We start from the raw sequence: 18,041 nt of genomic DNA, 5'->3' as shown, positions 1-18,041 counted from the left end.
ATTGTAATTTGCGAATTCTAGCCGGCGAGTTTGCAAGGCGTATCTATTTGGAATGAATTTCCAGAATGGCGCCAGTTTGGAGACATGCACCGTGAAACTGGCCTTAAAGGTGCACTGTTGTTCCGCCTGCTTGTTTAACAAAACGCTCTTTTATGCATTCAAGCACGAAAGTTACTGGAACGACCTCGTACTTCGTTTCACACTTTGGGCAACAATATCTCGAAACTGGTCGAATCCTGGAAGTTCATTCTAAGTGGATACGGGTAGCATATTCACCGGCTACAATTCGTAAACTGCAACATGTGCTATAATTCAGAAATTAATTAGCGCCTTTTTGTTGATTAGTTGAATATGTGTCTCTGTTTCTCGTGCTAGCAATGTCCGTCTCTTCGAATAGTCCAGCTAAAGGCATAGAGTTATCCGCATTAGACTATTTTTTAAAAATCCGCAAAACTTAAAACATGATCATCCCGTGTATGTCAACCGTAGCTGAAGCCTTTCATGAGTGTTGACATTCGGCAGTCACTCCGATTTGGCGAGCCCTGAGTTTCCAGAGGCTTTCTCCAGATTACAAACATTCGTGACTGCTGCTCTCCGTCTGTGAATCTACTTTTTTCCCAGTGGAGAGCACGATAAAGAATATTCTCTCACATATAATATTGTTCCTCCGACTTTAAGGGGGAACCGATATTGATCTCGAATTGGTGTCGCGAATAGTTGTCACCATTCATGCCGGTCATTTCGACTTACTCTATTCTTTGTCGCGCATGTGTGCATTTTTTTTTGTCTGCATGGCAACGCTAACACGACTGACAGTTAGGGTTGTTTCAGCAATCTTCCCCTGGTGGCCAAAGCGGTGCGAGTTCAGAGGAAATCGTGAACCCTGACACTACGTTGACACCGGATGTTGCGCGTCGCCTCTCAACAGTACCTTCTGCACCTCCAGAAGAGGCTCCAGAACCGCCTGCGAGTGTGGACGAGCAGTTGTTTCACCTGCTCTGGCAAACCCATACTTTGGTACGGGACTTGGACGCCGCTCTGTCGGTCTGCCCAGTCCAGAAAATAATGTGCCCTTCCTAGTAAATGGATACAATTTACTTAAAGCTTTGCTGTGGAACTGGCGTTCATCTTGCCTACATTTATTCTAACTTCATCCTCATTTTCTACCGTCCCCCAGGCTCCTGCGCTTTTTCATCTTCTATCCGGAGGCTCCTACCGCTTCATGCTCCATGGAGTCGAGTAATGCCAAGGCTGAGAAGATTATTTGTTTTCCCCACATGACGTATTATATGCGTTGTACGAACGGTTTCGCAGCACAATATTCAATACTCTTGTTTGTACATCTTGTGATAAACTACTGCACGAAGAACACTACGCGACATCTGGTGTACAGTATGTATTAAAATAAATACGTAAGACTCAACGCGTCAGAATCAGCCTTTAAATGAAACAGTCAAATTCGAGTGAGATACAGTTTTAAGGCGTGATGGCGGCATCTTTCGCCTTACTTTTGAATGCAATCGCTTTGAGCACGATTTTCTAGTTTCCTGATAAATGGGGCTCTAAGGCAAAACAATGAATCAGTTTAGACTGATAAAGTGTTCCTTGGCAGCTTTGTTGTCATCAATTTCGCGATAACATTTTAATTATTAGAAGAGGAAATGAAGCTAAAAGTTTCATTTTTTAATGCCGCGCAGAAACTCCAACACCGGTAGGTGTTGGAGTTTCCACTTTTTTTTTTTGTATTTAGGACGCGTTGGCTCAGTAGAACACCACTAAAGTGACCATATTCAATCTCTGGCTCCTTTAAAACTTAATGTAGACGATATTCATCATTAAAGAATTAAATGGGCCCTAGCAGACACTGTCAAAATCTATGACCTCACGGTGAACTGGTGAGGGATCTTCAAGGCGGCGTCGCTACTCGTTTTTCGTGTTTCTTGTTTTTACTTTTTTTGGGGGAGGGAAGGGGGGGGGGGCTTACCAAACTTCTCGCAGTAAGAGAGGTGCACTTGGTATTGTGAAAGGGTAATTTACGGATACAGAAGGAACACTTTTTCTCTTCAGTGCCCCTTTATTAAATTCGCGTTGCGAAACTCAGGTCGGCACTACTGCATTTTACAGATGCTTCCAAAGCGACCGGAGCACGCCTGTTGCATCTGCGCACGGTGCTCCCATAAGCGACGGTTCACACTTCGTCCGGTCGTGAAAATAACAGCCGGTTTGTTTAAGTGACGGAGCCCGTTGTATACATATACACACGTTTTACATATGGAGTAGCACCTTTGCCTTTGCCCCAGTCAGTTCCGCGCACATCCACTTCGCCTGAGTCTTACGTGAGCTTCCAAGTAACCAATAATTTATCAGATATCACAGCATCAGCATAAAAGAAAGGGATAATGAGGGTAAATTTACTGGAGTGAACCTCGAATAAAAAGCAGCACAACTCGAACGCTTATTAATCAAAATTCGGCAGATCGGGCCGAAACTATAGGCGTCAAATGCATGCGCTTTAACGGCGAAAGTAAGCGTATGTGAATGAGTCACGCCTCTTCTCGCTTATAAGCTGCAACCGAATTGGTGCCACACACACACGGATGACGTCGGAGAGCGGCATGCATAAGCTCTTGATTTGATTACTTGTATTCTTTACATGTGTTGGCGTTTCATATAGTGAATATTCTGCATGCTGAACCTACTTCTCCACTTCTCTACTTCTCCAATGAGGTACTAATCATGTACTAATTGTGGCCATGTCGTCCCTGCAAACTTCTTAATCTCATCCGCCCACCTAACTTGCTGTATCTGCCCACACGCATGCTGTATGTGCGAGCGAAAGCGTGCAAGGGTGAGCTGGCGATCGCGGCTCAGTATCGTGCGCGCAAGGCTCCGGGGTGAGAGTATAGAGAGGGGACTTGTATTCCGGGCGACCCGGAGGGCAGCGCGCGCCCGCCCGGGCTGCTGAATCTTGAAAGCCATCCGTGACGAGGACACAGTCCGCCATGCGCTGTGTTTTCATGGCTTAGTTCGCGTTCATGCGAGAGGCAGCACAGTGGTCCATTCACTCACTGCTGCTGTCGCGCTTCATAACTCCAGCGCGTTGACAGAATGCTTCAGCGGCCAACGAGTGAGATGTGTTTATGTCTGCTTGTGCGCGCGTGAGGCCATGCTTGTCAATTTAGTTCGTATGCCTATGTTTACAACTTTATACAGCCGATAAAACTACTATCCTTGCTTCGTATACCTATACACTAATTTGCTAACGAAATCGACGCTTCGCCTTTCCGGCAAAACTGCAGCCTTTTTTTTTTTTACAAGATCATGTATTGCGACATGACATTGCTGCATTCGTCACTGAAGTTTTTAAACCGATGCAACATACGCGCATACTTATTAAGTATGTAATGTAGGCGAGGCGCCCATACAACTAGAAACGTACGTGCGACCTCTTCATTATGGGTAAATTCAAACAACCTCTAAGTAAGTGCTACCAAGGAGGTCAATGGCATAGGGGTATTAACCGTTGAGAGGGGTTCTGGGGAATGGGGGCGAATGACATACGTCGCCGCCACATCCGTGCTACTTTTGAAAGTGGGCATTGTCGGCAGCACACTGGCAAATCCAGCGAAGTAATAACTGATGGCAACGTTTTCTTTCATTAGGATGACAGCCGCGTAAGTCTTGTCTTTTTGTTATTACGTAGCCCCTGCTCTAGAAGCGAGGACTGTCTTTTGTGCCGCTCCTATATTTGCAAGAATAGACGATGCGCAATAGTGGAGGACGCGCGGCGTCCGCGCTGCGACCCACATGTACGACGCTTTTGTGCCTTGATATTTGGGCTACGATTTCGTAACCTCTAGGTGTTTGCAAGGAGGTCGATGGCACCGTGGTATTCACCGTTGAGGGGGGCACCGTGAGGATAGCAAATGGAGGGCAAATAACATACCTCGTGCAAAGTCTTGGGACCTCGTAGTGCGGTAGACCAGGCTTCAAATACAGTGGAGTACAATACGCCAGAAGAGGTGAGAGCAGCATGGCTTACGCTTCCGTTCATTCTTTCACGATGATGAATAACTCGCGTACCGCACGCGCTCAATTGCCGCACGTCTTTGTTCTTTTGTTTGCGCGAGCTATTAGTTTGCTATCATCAACACCTCGCCCCCCGCCTCTTCCTTCCTACTTTTCAAAGTGGTAACTGGCGGCTGCGCACTGGCAAATGCAACAAAACAATAGTTTATGGCAAGGTTGTTGGTCTGTTTTTCCTAATTGCAGCAACGTTAGTTGTGTCTTCTTTATGATGCAGCCCCTGCTTTTGAAGCAAGGACTGTCTTTCGTGCCTGTTCTAGCCGCTCAGTAGTGGATGATGCGCGGCCTCCGCGGTGTTACCCGCCTGTGGAGCCCTTTTATGCCTGGACGCTTGGGCCGCGATTTTAACGCGATAGCGTTAAACGACCCGTGCCACAGAAAATCCGGTGTTGGCGTCGGCGGCGTTGTCCGTTAGAGAAATTTCAACTAGAACTACGCATTTCAACCCCCCCCCCCCGACTCTTCGCGTGGCTCAGAGGCGTTACTGAAATACTTTAACTTCTCATCGTAAGCCACAACATATGTAATGTACGACTTACAAACTAGGGACATGATAGCGTCGGATTGTAATTTTAATATATGATAACGCATAATTCTGTGATTCGGGTATTCACCGTTCAGGAGGGCAATTTGAGGATGAGAAATAGGGGGCAAATGGTATACCTAGACCCCCGCCCCTTTCCTTCTTACTTTTGAAAGTTTGTATTATCGGCTGCACACTGGCAAATCCAACATAACAAAAGCTAATGCGAAGGATTTTTTTTTTCAGGATTGAAGCGATGTAAGTTAGAACTTTCTGTTTATTATGTAGCCCCTGCTTCTGAAGCAAGGACTGTCTTTCGTGCCTGTTCTAGCCGCTCAGTAGCCTCTCCTAGACGCGCAGTAATGAACGATGCGGCGCTCTGCGGTGCGATCAGCCTGTGGGACGCTATTAACGCGATAGCGTTAAGGAGCTCGTGTCGCAGAAAAGCCGGTGCCGTCGGCGTCCGCGGCGTTGACCGTGAGCGATAAATCACGCAGGCACTTCATATATAAAAAGCAACTTCCAAGATGGGCTGGGTGGGAATCGAACCAGGGTCTCCGGAGTGTGAGACGGAGACGCTACCACTCAGCCACGAGTTCGATGCTTCCAAGCAGTACAAACGCGCCTCTAGTGAATGCGGTGTTGCCTTCGAAACGAGCCGTGGAAGGTTATACTGAGGTGTATATCGGTAATTATGAACATGTAACTTACAGAAGTCGCAATTACACGAGTAGCGAAGTGCGTTTCCGCTGCATTTCTTCTGCGCTTTCCGCACACGCAGAGCCATCTTGCGGCAAACACACAAGACCCCCTCCTCTCCGTGTACGGCGCTGCCCCGACAGATGGCGCGCCACGCGCGCATTGGAGCTGTGCGAGGCGGGCCGCTCCCGGACTCTCTCTCCCCTGACAACGCTTCGCCTTGCTCCCTTTCTTTCTTTAGATCACTATCTGTCTATCTCTCTGCCCGTGCCGATCACAACGTTTGGCTGGCGTGCATCATTTCCCCCGCCGAGATACCGAGTTCTTTGGTTCGTTCCGCTTGCTCAGGCGCACGTTTCGTTGCTGCGCCGCACGCCGCGTTGCTCGACCATATGGCTCGACGCTCACCGCGTCCGATGCAGGGCGCCTCGTAAGTGATGGCTGCCCTGTGGCCCATTGTCTTACACCCCTTGGCGGGTCGACAGGAACGCTGTCGCGTTCCACTCATGAAGGCGAAGCTTAAGCGTCCTCCAATTTTTGTTCCTTCACACCTGGGCCGCGATTTTGTACCCTCTATGTGCTATCAAGGAGGTCGATGGCATATGGGGTGTTCACTGTTGACGGCGGACACGGGGAGGATGAGGAATAGGTGGCAATTGGCATATCTCGCTCCTCTCCCTCCTAATTTTGAAAGTCGGCATTTTTGATTGGTTCCATATCGGCAAACCCAACAAAACAATAGTTGATGCCAATGTTGCTGGTTTGTTTTTTAGGATAGCAGCCACGTAAGTTATGTCTTTTTTTATTATGTTACCTCTGCTTTTGAAGCAATGACTGTCTTTCATGCTTATCCTAGACGCGCAGTAGTGGACGATGTGGGGCCTCCGCGCATCCTCGGATGCTTTCGTGGGACGCTCCGTGGGACCCTTATGTGCCTTGACGACTGGGCCGCGATTTTGTAGCCTCTAGGTGCTACAAATAAGGCAGTGATAGTCACCATTGAGGAGGGCACCATGAGTATGGGAAGTGGGGCGCAAATGGCGTACTTCCCCCCCCCCCCCCACTTCAAACTTTTGAAAGTGGGAATATTAGGCGGCATACTAGAAATCCAGGAAAACAATAGTCGATGCGAACGCTGTTGGTTTGTTTTTCATGACAGCAGCCACGTAAATTAGATGTCTTTTTTATTTTGTTACCTCTGCTTTTGAAGCAATGACTCTCTTTCATGCTTATCCTAGACCCGCAGTAGTGGACGATTTGGGGCCTCCGCGCGTACTGGGATGCTTTTGTGTTACGCTTTTGCGCCTTGGCGCTTGGGCCGCGATTTTAACGCTATAGCGGTAAGGGCCCGTGTCGCGGCAAATCCGGTGTGGACTTCGGCGGCGTTCTCCGTTAGAGAAAAATCATCCGGAACCACGCAGACCCTCCGGGTGGCGCAGAGGCGCTACTGAAATAATTTAATTTCTCACAGTGAACCAGAAATTTCGCAAAGTACTACTTATACAGAACCTGCATACATGATAGCGTCGGTCTGCGATTTGAATATACGGGAAAACATAATTCCGTTACGCCGAAAGTCAAACACAAACCACTTTTCCAGCGGCTGTTTGCGGTCTGTCGTAGTAGTAGCGACGCGGCCAGCTCGATTCCTTGTCCCTTTACCTACAATTTACTTTTGGAAGTGGGCATTAGCGGTTGCACACTGGCAAATCCAACGACGCAAAAGCTAACGCGAAGGATATTTTTTTTTTCAGGATAGCTGCCACGCAAGTAATGCCTTGTTTTTATTATGTAGCTCTTGGTCTTGAAGCAAGGGCTGTCTCTCGTGCATCTGCTAGACGCGCAGTAGTGGACGATCCACGGCCTCCGCAGTGCGACTCCCCTGTGGGACGCTTTTCTGCCTTGACCCCTAGGCCGCGATGTTGTAGCGAGGCCTTTTAACGCGATAGCGTTAAGGAGCTCGTGTCGCAGAAAAGCCGGTGTCGTCGGCGTCGGTGTCGGCGTCGGCGTTTGCGGCGTTGACCGTGAGCGATAAACCACGGCAGGCGCTTCATAAATAAAAAGCAACTTCCAAGATTGGCCCGGTGGGAATGGAACCAGGGTCTGGTTCCATTCCAGGGAATGGAACCAGGTGAGACGGAGACGCTACCACTCAGCCACGAGTTCGATGCTTCCAAGCGGTGCAAACGCGCCTCTAGTGAATGCGGTGTTGCCTTCGAAACGAGCCGTGGAAAGTTATAATGCGGTGTATATCGGTAATTATGAACATGTAACGTACAGAAGTCGCAATTACACGAGTTGCGAAGTGAATTTCCGCTGCATTTCTTCTGCGCTTTCCGCACACGCAGAGCCATCTTGCGGCAAACACAGAAGACTCCCTCCTCTCAATGTACGGCGCTGCCCCGACAGGAGGCGCGCCGCGCCCGCATTGGGACCACTGCCAGGCGCGTCGCGGGACTCCCTCTCCCCTGACGACGCTTCGCCGTGCTCCCGGTTTAGATTACTATCTATCTCTCTGCCCGTGCCGATCACGACGTTTGGCTGGCGTAGATCGTTTCCCCTCCGAGACACCGAGTTCTTTGGTTCGTTCCGTTCGCTCAGGCGCACGTTTCGTTGCCGCGCCGAACGCTGCGTTGCTCGACGCTCACCGCGTGATAGGTGGGCGCTAAGTCCGATGCGGGGCGCATCGTAAGTGATCGCTGTGCCGTAGCGCATTGTCTTATACCCCTTGGCGGGTCGACGGGAACGCTGTCGCGTCCCACTCTTGAATGCGAAGCTTAAGCGTCCTCCAATTTTTTCGATGCCCTTCCGTTTGGCACTTCATCAGGGGTCAGAGCGACGCTCCGCTCGCACTATAATGGGATCAGCCGATCATGAATAGTGGATTACAAGAGAGGCATAAGGTCGAACGGGAGGCATCGCTACAAGGTCGGGGCTCTGTATAGCGGGGGACGTCCTGCCGCAGAGCAGTTCCCGTCAAAACAAGTTGCAGCTTGCGCCGCTTCCATCATCCACGTTGTCATTGTAGAATTTCGGTGCTCACAAATATACACGATATCACAACTATCACGCACCAAGATTTAAACATATGCAAATGCTACGACGCTGTACAGAGCCACGACACTGTTTGGCCTCGTGACTAGCCGCGCAACTGGCCGCTCTACGCACTTTGTGTGTATGCGCGGGCTTTTTTCACGTTCGTAAAAGCACTTTTAATTACCACGTTTTGAGCAACAGAAAACTTTATCGGGAGCTTTTGATGTTGCTCTACAATGTTCTCATTGACACTTTTCATCTAACTACAATTGAGAACTTGATTAATTAAGGAATAATTATGTAATTGTCGGAATGTAGAAAGTAATCACGGTATCTCAAAGCGACGGTGGACAACATTACCTTAGTTTTCTCCAGCTACGTAGCACTTGCATATTTTTTATGTTTTTTCTCAAATTAAGTGAAACACCCTGCATATTTCTTGAGTGCTTTCCCTACAGTGAATGCATCGCCGAAGTTTGGACGTACTTCTCTTGGGCCATTGCTGCGTCTTTCATTTTGGGCTTCCCCTCGTTCGACACGGTATATTAAGTATGCTTTTCTGGTGGCAGCATGCATGACCATTGCTGAAAAATATCGCATGTAAAAAAGTACAGCATTATTAGTCGCGTGGCACTTTTCGTGTTTGGTGGGCTTTCTTTTGGCTTAAGAATAAAAAAAAGCATTTAAGCAACAAGTATTGAGCAACAGAAAGCAGCATAGGGAGTTTTTCAGGGATGTCGCCAATTTTATCACTGACCTTTTTGCTCTGAATATTGAACAGTTGATTAAATATTAATAACTAACTATGTAGTTGGGTGACATACAAGAAATAATCTCAGGTGTTCCAAGCGCCGGCGAAGTACATTACTTGGTTCGGTCTAGATACGTGACAATTGTAGATTTTTAAATTTTGGCAGAAGTTACGCGGGTACCCACTATATAACTTTGATAGATAAGTGTTCCTGGCAACTGTAAGGTATTTGAGCAAATTGACGTCGAAATATACCACCGATATTTCGGGCAGGGACCGGCCTTTGTCAAGAATAGCTTTACGGACGCAATGACAGCGGTTTTAACACTTCAAGTAGAGCATTGATGTAGAATTTCGCAACTAGTTTGCAAACAGTAAATTGTATGACGTTGTCGCTTCTCTTTTTCCATCTGTTTATAACTTCTGCCTTGCAAACTAGTTGAGCGATGCTACAACAATATATATATATATATATATATATATATATATATATATATATATATATATATATATATATATATATATATATATATATATATATATAGTCACAATGATAAGAAGCCAAGATACAGTGCCACTAAGGAAAGCATAGGGGTCAAGCATTTGTAGTTTTAATTGAAGTTAAGAAATGATAAATCAGTCGAAATGAAAGCGCATGACAAAAAAAAAGAACCTGGCGGCAGGTGCGATGCGGACCCACATTTTGGGATTAAGCGGGCGATGCTCTTACCAACTGAGCTACCACGGCGCCGTTTTCCCATTCATTTTCATGAGTATTTACGTGTGTGCACCAGAACTAATCCAGGGAGTGTTAGCGAGTGCCACCACTCAGGGCCATGGCAGTGGTTATAGAGCACATACCACAGCAGTCACGTAGCAGATAAACTCTTTTAGTGTGGAGGCAACAAATCAACAAACCCTCACATGCTACCTAAAGGCATCAAAGCTATACAGGGCGATCATTTTTAAGTCCTACGGAATTTTTAAGGATAGCCTGTTGCAGATAACATTATTCTAGCCCTCGAGCTGGGTTAGTCAGACAAGGGGACATTACTTGCACGAGAAGTGAGACACGTATACAACCAATTAACATATATTCAATAATTAACTTCTGAGTAAATTACTTTATGGGACATATTAGAGACATTTAGCGTGTCCTCTATTCTGGTAAACGGGAGCGGTTTGGGCGGATTGCCGCATTTGCGGGGGCGTAAACGTGAGCGGCCACAGCGGTGCAGCCACCTGGTAGCGTAGAGTTGAACCAGACAAACACAGAGCTAAAACTGCAGTAACCCACTATATCCTAATTCGCTGCTCGTGCAAATTTTTGGCAGCGGCGTAATTGTGAACACGATTACGCCACTGTCGAAAATTTATAGCAGCAGCTAAGCAGAATATAGTAATTAGCTTGTGTCTGTGTGCTTGAGCTTTTTGCCACCAGCTGGCGCCACCATTCTGGCCGCTCACGTTTGCGCCCCAACTAAACCGGCAAACCGCCCGCGCTTGCCGGAATACAGGACACGCTAAAGGTCTCTATTGTAATTTGCGAATTCTAGCCGGCGAGTTTGCAAGGCGTATCTATTTGGAATGAATTTCCAGAATGGCGCCAGTTTGGAGACATGCACCATGAAACTGGCCGTAAAGGTGCACTGTTGTTCCGCCTACTTGTTTAACAAAACGCTCTTTCGTGCATTCAAGCACGAAAGTTACTGGAACGACCTCGTATTTCGTTTCACACTTTGGGCAACAATATCTCGAAACTGGTCGAATCCTGGAAGTTCATTCCAAGTGGATACGGGTTGCATATTCACCGGCTACAATTCGTAAACTGCAACATGTGCTGTAATTCAGAAATCAATTAGCGCCTTTTTGTTAATTAGTTGAATATGTGTCTCCGTTTCTCGTGCTAGTAATGTCCGTCTCTTCGAATAGTCCAGCTAAAGGCATAGAGTTATCCGCATTAGACTATTTTTTAAAAATCCGCAAAACCTAAAACATGATCATCCCGTGTATGTCAACCGTAGCTGAAGCCTTTCATGAGTGTTGACATTCGGCAGTCACTCCGATTTGGCGAGCCCTAAGATTCCAGAGGCTTTCTTCAGATTACAGACATTCGTGACTGCTGCTCTCCGTCTGTGAATCTACTTTTTTCACAGTGGAGAGCACGATAAAGAATATTCTCTAACATATAATATTGTTCCTCCGACTTTAAGGGGGAACCGATATTGATCTCGAATTGGTGTCGCGAATAGTTGTCACCATTCATGCCGGTCATTTGGACTTACTCTATTCTTTGTCGCGCATGTGTGCATTTTTTTTTTGTCTGCATGGCAACGCTAACACGACTGACAGTTAGGGTTGTTTCAGCAATCTTCCCCTGGTGGCCAAAGCGGTGCGAGTTCAGGGGAAATCGTGAACCCTGAGACTACGTTGACACCGGACGTTGGGCGTCGCCTCTCAACAGAACCTTCTGCACCTCAACAAGAGGCTCCAGAACCGCCTGCGGGTGTCGACCCGGAGTCATTTCGCCTGCTCTTGCTCCTCAAGAGGTAACGCAGTTTCTTTAAATATTGCTCTTAGAAGTTGCATGTTTGTAATCATTAGTACGTTAAAGGGCTCTTTAAAAGAAAGAGAGGCAGGTTTACATTAACACAACTATTCATTTTTTTTGTCAATTCAATTCACTTTCTTTACTAGATAGTTACAAATGCTAACCTTAGCTGAAAGCTGCAGCCTGATGGAGGCCCAAGTAGACACTGCAGATGGCGGCGCCAGGTGCACCGCGGACGCTCCGGTCATGATAAGCCGTTCTTCAGCGCGGTATTCGTCCGCGTCGAACCATTATTAACAGGGATCGACTGTACTCCGGCAGCGGCGGCGCATGGCGTGGCCACGCGGGCCGCTATCTTGAAAGCGGTCTGCGATGGGGGCAGAGAGTGCAGCGAACGCTGATAGCTTCGTGAGCACTGTGTTCTCTACGCGTAGTTCGCACGAAGATGAATGCGCTCGAAAAGCTATCGTCTTACGGGACGGACGAACGGACGGAGGTTCTTTCTCGTTGGTTAAGCATAGAAATCCGTACGCATATTTAAAAGAGTAGTGCGTGCATCTTCAAAGGTTAAAAAAAGTTACCTGAATCACCATAACCGATTTATACATGTATAATGCCCTCTTCGGTTTGTACAATTCCCTCGTCCCTTTAGCTTTCCATTGCTCAATGCGACGGCTTAGACTATTAAGTTAGAGCTTATAATTAGCTTTTTTTCTTCCGACGACATCTATTCCATTCAAACAACCGTGACCTACGCAAGCTTTCGGACTTTCGTCCCGTTCCGATTGCTCCCCCGTGGCTACCACCGTTCTTGTTTATATATGAGAGAATGTCAAGGCCGTTCTCTTCCTCTTCGATTTGCGAACTGGTGGTAATATGAAAGCGTAAGCTTAGGTCAACAACCAAGCAGTTGTCATTGGTTACGACTATCACGTCTTTGCCGTGGTACTGCCCCATATTGAAATCATTTGCCACGCATTTATATTGCGTGCGCAAAACATTATTCTGCGCGTACCCTCACTGACCATGGAGCACTGCACCCCGACCACCCTCCAGATGGAAGTCAGCACCGACAGTGAAAATGGCTCGGTAGGGCTAACAACACCCGCGTGTGTCGATCGTTGAACGTAGTTTGCGGTTGCGGTTGGATCAGTTATCCCTGGAGTGAGTGTCTTAAGTATAGTACCTTACGCGTGTTCTGGTTTCCTACTATCAGAGGCAGGAATGCAGCGGTGTAGATTCGAGTGCGAACAGGGTTAGCCTATATGCTCTGAGATTACGAAGAAGAAATCACATTTACGTGGGCCATGTAGTGCGTGGAAGAGGTCACCAGTCGACTAGAATGGGTGCAAGGGGAATGGAAACGCAGTCGATAACGACAGATGGCTAGCGCTGGTATGGTCACCTTAGGAAGTTCGCAGGCTGCTGCTGCTGCTGCTGCTGCTCCGACACCGATCTACCTCTGTCGCAAGTACGGACCGCCAACACCATATAATCTACTGAATTTTCGCCGAGAAGGCAGCCGAAAGCTGATGACAAGCGCCTCCAGGAATTTTTTCCTCGAGTTCCTCACAGCGGCATTCATAACGCCTGGACGCAGCACTGGCGTTAGCGACTACATGCTTTTTGCATATAGAGACTAAGACTTGGCGCGCCCTTTATACAGCACTATCACCCTCTAATCGGCCGTGCGGGAGAGCCTCGACGTGTTTCGCGTGTGCGCGCTGTGCCGGCGAGAGACAATGAGTGCATCTGTCGCACAATTCGACAACCAACTGTCGTACTTTCCAAAATTCCTCTTTTGCGTCCGTTGCCGAAATATTGTGCTCATCAGGTCATGAAGGTCACTGTAAATGAAGTGCTTTCAGGTTTTTTCTCCTTTTTATTCGTTTTCTCTCCTAAATATCATCATCATCACTTTCTCCTTTCCTGCTTAGCCCAATGTTAGGAAGCTGCCTTCCCCCCTTAGAACAGAGTGCTTCAGGCCAACTCATCAACGTTTTATTTGTAATAAATCTCTGTAAGTGCGTCTCTTCCTACCGAGTGTGTGAGTGCAACTTGAACCAAACTTTAGGAAATAGAGTTCCCATGGAAACTGACCCGTGCAACGTTTAACACCCGAACCCTCTCGAGTGAAGCAAGCTTAGCAGGACTCTTCGAAGAACTATAAGACATTGGTTGGGATATTATCGGCCTTAGTGAGATTAGAAAACCTCGTGAGGCTTACACATTGCTGAATAACCGCCATGTCCTTTGGTATAGAGGTCTTCCGGATAAGAAGCAATACGCGGTAGGATTCCTAATCCACAAAGACATAGTGGGCAACATTGACGAATTCTACAGCATCAACGAGAGGGTAGCAGTGGTCGTAATCAAACTCAATAAAAGGTATAGAATAAAGATAGTACAAACCTACGCTCCAACGTCCAGTCCCGACGATGAGGAAGTAGATCAGTTTTATGAAGAGGTTGAATTAGCGATGAGAAAAGTGCAAACGCGGTATACAGTACTAATAGGGGATTTCAATGCAAAAGTGGGTCAAAATCAGGCGGGTAAACAGGCAATTGGCAACTACGGTGTTGATTCTAGAAAGGCTAGAGGTGAGATGCTGGTAGAATTCGCAGAAAGGAATAAGCCGAGAATAATGAACACTTTTTTCAGGAAACGTAGCAACAGAAAATGGACCTGGAAAAGCCCTAATGGTGAAACATGAAATGAAATGGATTTAATACTTTCTGCCGATCCCAGCATAGTGCAGGGTGTTCAAGTAATAGGTGGGGTAAAATCTAGTGATCATAGGTTATTGAGGACCAGGATCCACCTCAATTTAAACAGAGAAAGAGTAAAATTGGTCAAGAAAGAAGAGGTCAACTTAGAGGCAGTAAGCGTAAAAGCAGACAAATTTAGGCTGGTACTTGCACACAAATATGCAGCCTTAGAGCAGAGATGATGATGACGACATAGAGGTAATGAATGAAACCGTAACGAAGCTGGCTTCAGAGGCAGCAATTGAAGTGGGAGGCAAGGCACCAAGACAACTAGATGGCAAGCTCTCCCAAGTAACAAAGGACTTAATAAAGAAACGACAAAGAATGAAAGTGTCCCACTTAAGAGATAAGATAAAATTCGCGGAACTGTCAAAACTGATCAACAAGGCAAAAATAAGTGATATTCGAAACTATAACACGTGAAAGACTGAAGAAGCCGTAAAAATGGACGCAGCCTGAAATCAGTGAGAAGGAAACTTGGCATAGGACAAACCAAGATGCATGCACTAAAAGATAAACAGGGTAATATCATCAGCAATCTCGAAGATATAGTAAATGCAGCGGAAGCATTCTATACTGACCTTTACAGTACCCAGACGACGCAGGAGCGCTCTATTCAAAACAATAATGAACAGTATACAGAAACTCCTCCTATACCTAGAGATGAGGTCAGAAAGGCCTTGCAAGGCATGAAACGGGGAAAAGCGGCAGGAGAGGATGGAATAACAGTCGATTTAATCAAAGATGGAGGAGACCTAATGCTAGGAAAACTGGCGGCTCTCTATACGAAGTGTCTATCGACTGCAAGGGTCCCAGAAAACTGGAAGAATGCAAACATTATACTAATCCACAAAAAGGGCGACGTTAAAGAACTAAAGAATTATAGGCTCATTAGCTTACTCCCAGTATTTCATAAAATATTTACCAAAATAATTTCCCATAGAATAAGGACAACACTGGAATTTAGTCAACCAAGGGAGCAGGCTGGCTTCAAGAAAGGTTACTCTACAATGGATCACATTTATGTCATTAACCAGGTTATCAAGAAATCCTCAGAGTACAAGAAACCTCTCTGCATGGCTTTCATAGATTACGAAAAAAGCATTTGATTCAGTAGAGATACCAGCAGTCATAGAGGCATTGCATAATCAAGGAGTGCAGACCGCTTACGTAAATACCCTAGAAAATATCTACAGAGATTGTACAGCCACCTAAATTCTACACAAGAAAAGTAGAAAAATACCTATAAAGAAAGGGGTCAGACAAGGAGACACAATCTCTGCAATGCTATTCACTACGTGCTTAGAAGTACTCAAGCCATTAAACTGGCAAGGCTTAGGAGTAAAGATCGACGGCGAATACCCCAACCTTCGGTTTCCCGACGCTATTGTTCTATTCAGCAACAATGCAGACGAGTCACAACAAATGATTCAGGTCCTTAACAGGGAGAGTGTAAAAATGGGACTAAAGATTGATATGCAGAAGACAAACATAATGATAAATAGCCTGGCAAGGAAACAAGAGTTTAAGACCGCAAGTCGGCCTCTAGAGTCTGTGGAGGAGTACGTTTACTTAGGTCAACTAATCACAGAGAACCCGGACCATGAGAAGGAAATTCACAGAAGAATAAAAATGGGTTGGATTGCGTACGGCAGACGTCGTGAGCTCCAGCATGGGGTATTACCGTTATCATTGAAAAGGAAAGTATACAATCAGTGCATTTTAGCGGTGCTGACATACGGCGCAGAGACTTGGAGATTGACAAAGAAGCTTGAGACCAAGTTAAGGACCGCGCAACTAGCGATGGAACGAAGAATGCTAGGTAGAACTTTAAGAGACAGAAAAAGAGCCGTTTGGATGAGAGAGCAAACGGGCATAGATGATGTTCTAATAGACATTAAGAGAAAAAAAATGGCACTGGGCAGGTCATGTAATGCGCAGACTACATAACCGCTGGACCATTAGGGTAACAGAATGGGTACCAAGAGAAGGGAAGCGCAGTAGAGGACGGCAGAAGACTAGATGGAGTGAAGAAATGAGGAAATTTGCGGGTGCTATTTGGAATCGGTTAGACAGGGGTAATTGGAGATCGCAGGGAGAGGCGTTCGTCCTGCAGTGGACATGAATAGGCTGATGAAGAAGAAGACGATGATGATGATGATGATGATGATGATGATGATGATGGCACATTCGACGAATGAAATTAACGGCGTATTGTGTATAGTCGTCTTGAGTGGCCCATATTAACTTTTTTTAATTGCGAACTGTCAGCTAATTAGTTACATTTGATTGTGCAACTTTTTAAATATTTGTTCCAGAGTATAAGTCGTATTTCGATAGCTCTAGAGCGCGCTGAGGAACAGATAATAAAGTTGTTTTCACGGTGCTAATTTTTATCTTCTTCTTTTCTCCGGGTTCTGTTGCAAGCCCGCGAAATATATAAAAAATAAGTGACGTCACCACGCGATGGCATGTCTGAATTTAAAAATGTTAAATTCCGAGGTTTTACGTGTCAGAACAACCAGTGATTATGAGGTACGCGGTAGTGGGGGAGTCAGGATACGTATGAATTGCAGTGCTCTCAATCGTATTTCAATAAAGTGAAGCCTTCATGCCCGTCGAAAGCCGAAGGGTGTGTTCGCATCCGTGTTCAGCGGAGGCCTATGGCGCCTATGGATTATCATTTAGGACCATCGCGGATTTCGATCTTCAGAACCACGGAGAAAGGAAAGAACTAGAAGGGAGCATCGTATAACTTGATTGAAGCCGAACGAGTCGGCTGAAAACTAGGGTTTAGTGCTCTCGCTTCAGAAGCTGGGAGGGGGGGGGGGGTGGCAGGCAGACGCAAAGCAGCTGAACGAGTGCCTCAACGAATAAAAAACTACCAGGAACCAAATATTCTCAGTGAACACGCAGAGTCTTTAAGGTCACGTGTTGGGCAAACTTTTCGAGGGAAAGGTGAAGGGAATGGCTTCAAGGAGAGTTGGCTTGCCAAGGCTGGCTGCGAAATGGAATGATGCCCCTTATTTTATTTCTTTCCTCAATGTTCTGAACGAATATGAAGACGCACGCTGGACGCCGTAGCCGTTCGCTATTTATTTCTTTTTAATGCCTCAGCATTCTTAGGGTACTTCACGCACTTTACGGGGGTTTGTATGTTTCCCTGTCTATGTTTGTATCTATGATTCTATGTATGTTTATATCTAGCCGTATTCCCGCAAACATGGGTCACTGGGTAGTTCGTGGTCGAATTGTTAGCGCATCGGACTGTTAAGCTGAGGTAACCGGGTTTGAAACCAACAATCGCACCACCTTGGGACACTGAGTACGTGGCAATGTGTACATACGTGCTGCCCTACAACGAACCTCACACGCCTACATGGGTCGCTCTGGATGCAGGACTGGGTAGGCACCGCTGTTTCGAAGAAAATCTGTGGCTGACTTGGAGCACTGGATATGTGCCGTTCTACAATGACGAAAAAGATCCCTTAAATTTATCTGAAGCTGAGCTTGAGGATAGCCACCCGACGCATTAGCAAGCTGCGCCACAAATGCCCTGAGTATACGTGCCGCTTTCAATGAACGCCTGTGACATCTGCGCTTTGGCGTGCTGCGTTATGTAAGCAC

At 46.6% G+C, this 18,041-nt stretch overlaps 1 protein-coding gene across 1 annotated transcript in view; it reads left to right on the top strand.

Annotated features, from left to right (window-relative positions):
• The window catches only part of LOC139051640 (uncharacterized), a 335,738-nt gene that overhangs the window by 280,391 nt on the left and 37,306 nt on the right, over positions 1-18,041 (top strand). The window contains exons 3-4 of the mRNA XM_070528585.1: positions 832-1,017; positions 11,463-11,644. Of these exons, the coding sequence (XP_070384686.1) occupies positions 832-1,017; positions 11,463-11,644 (368 nt within the window). The remainder of the gene's footprint in view (positions 1-831; positions 1,018-11,462; positions 11,645-18,041) is intronic.

This window comes from Dermacentor albipictus, unplaced genomic scaffold (genome assembly GCF_038994185.2).
Source record: "Dermacentor albipictus isolate Rhodes 1998 colony unplaced genomic scaffold, USDA_Dalb.pri_finalv2 scaffold_13, whole genome shotgun sequence".
In the NCBI taxonomy this organism is placed as follows: domain Eukaryota; kingdom Metazoa; phylum Arthropoda; class Arachnida; order Ixodida; family Ixodidae; genus Dermacentor; species Dermacentor albipictus.
The sequence above is the reverse complement of the archived record's forward strand: the minus strand, read 5'-3'. Positions and strand labels throughout refer to the sequence as shown.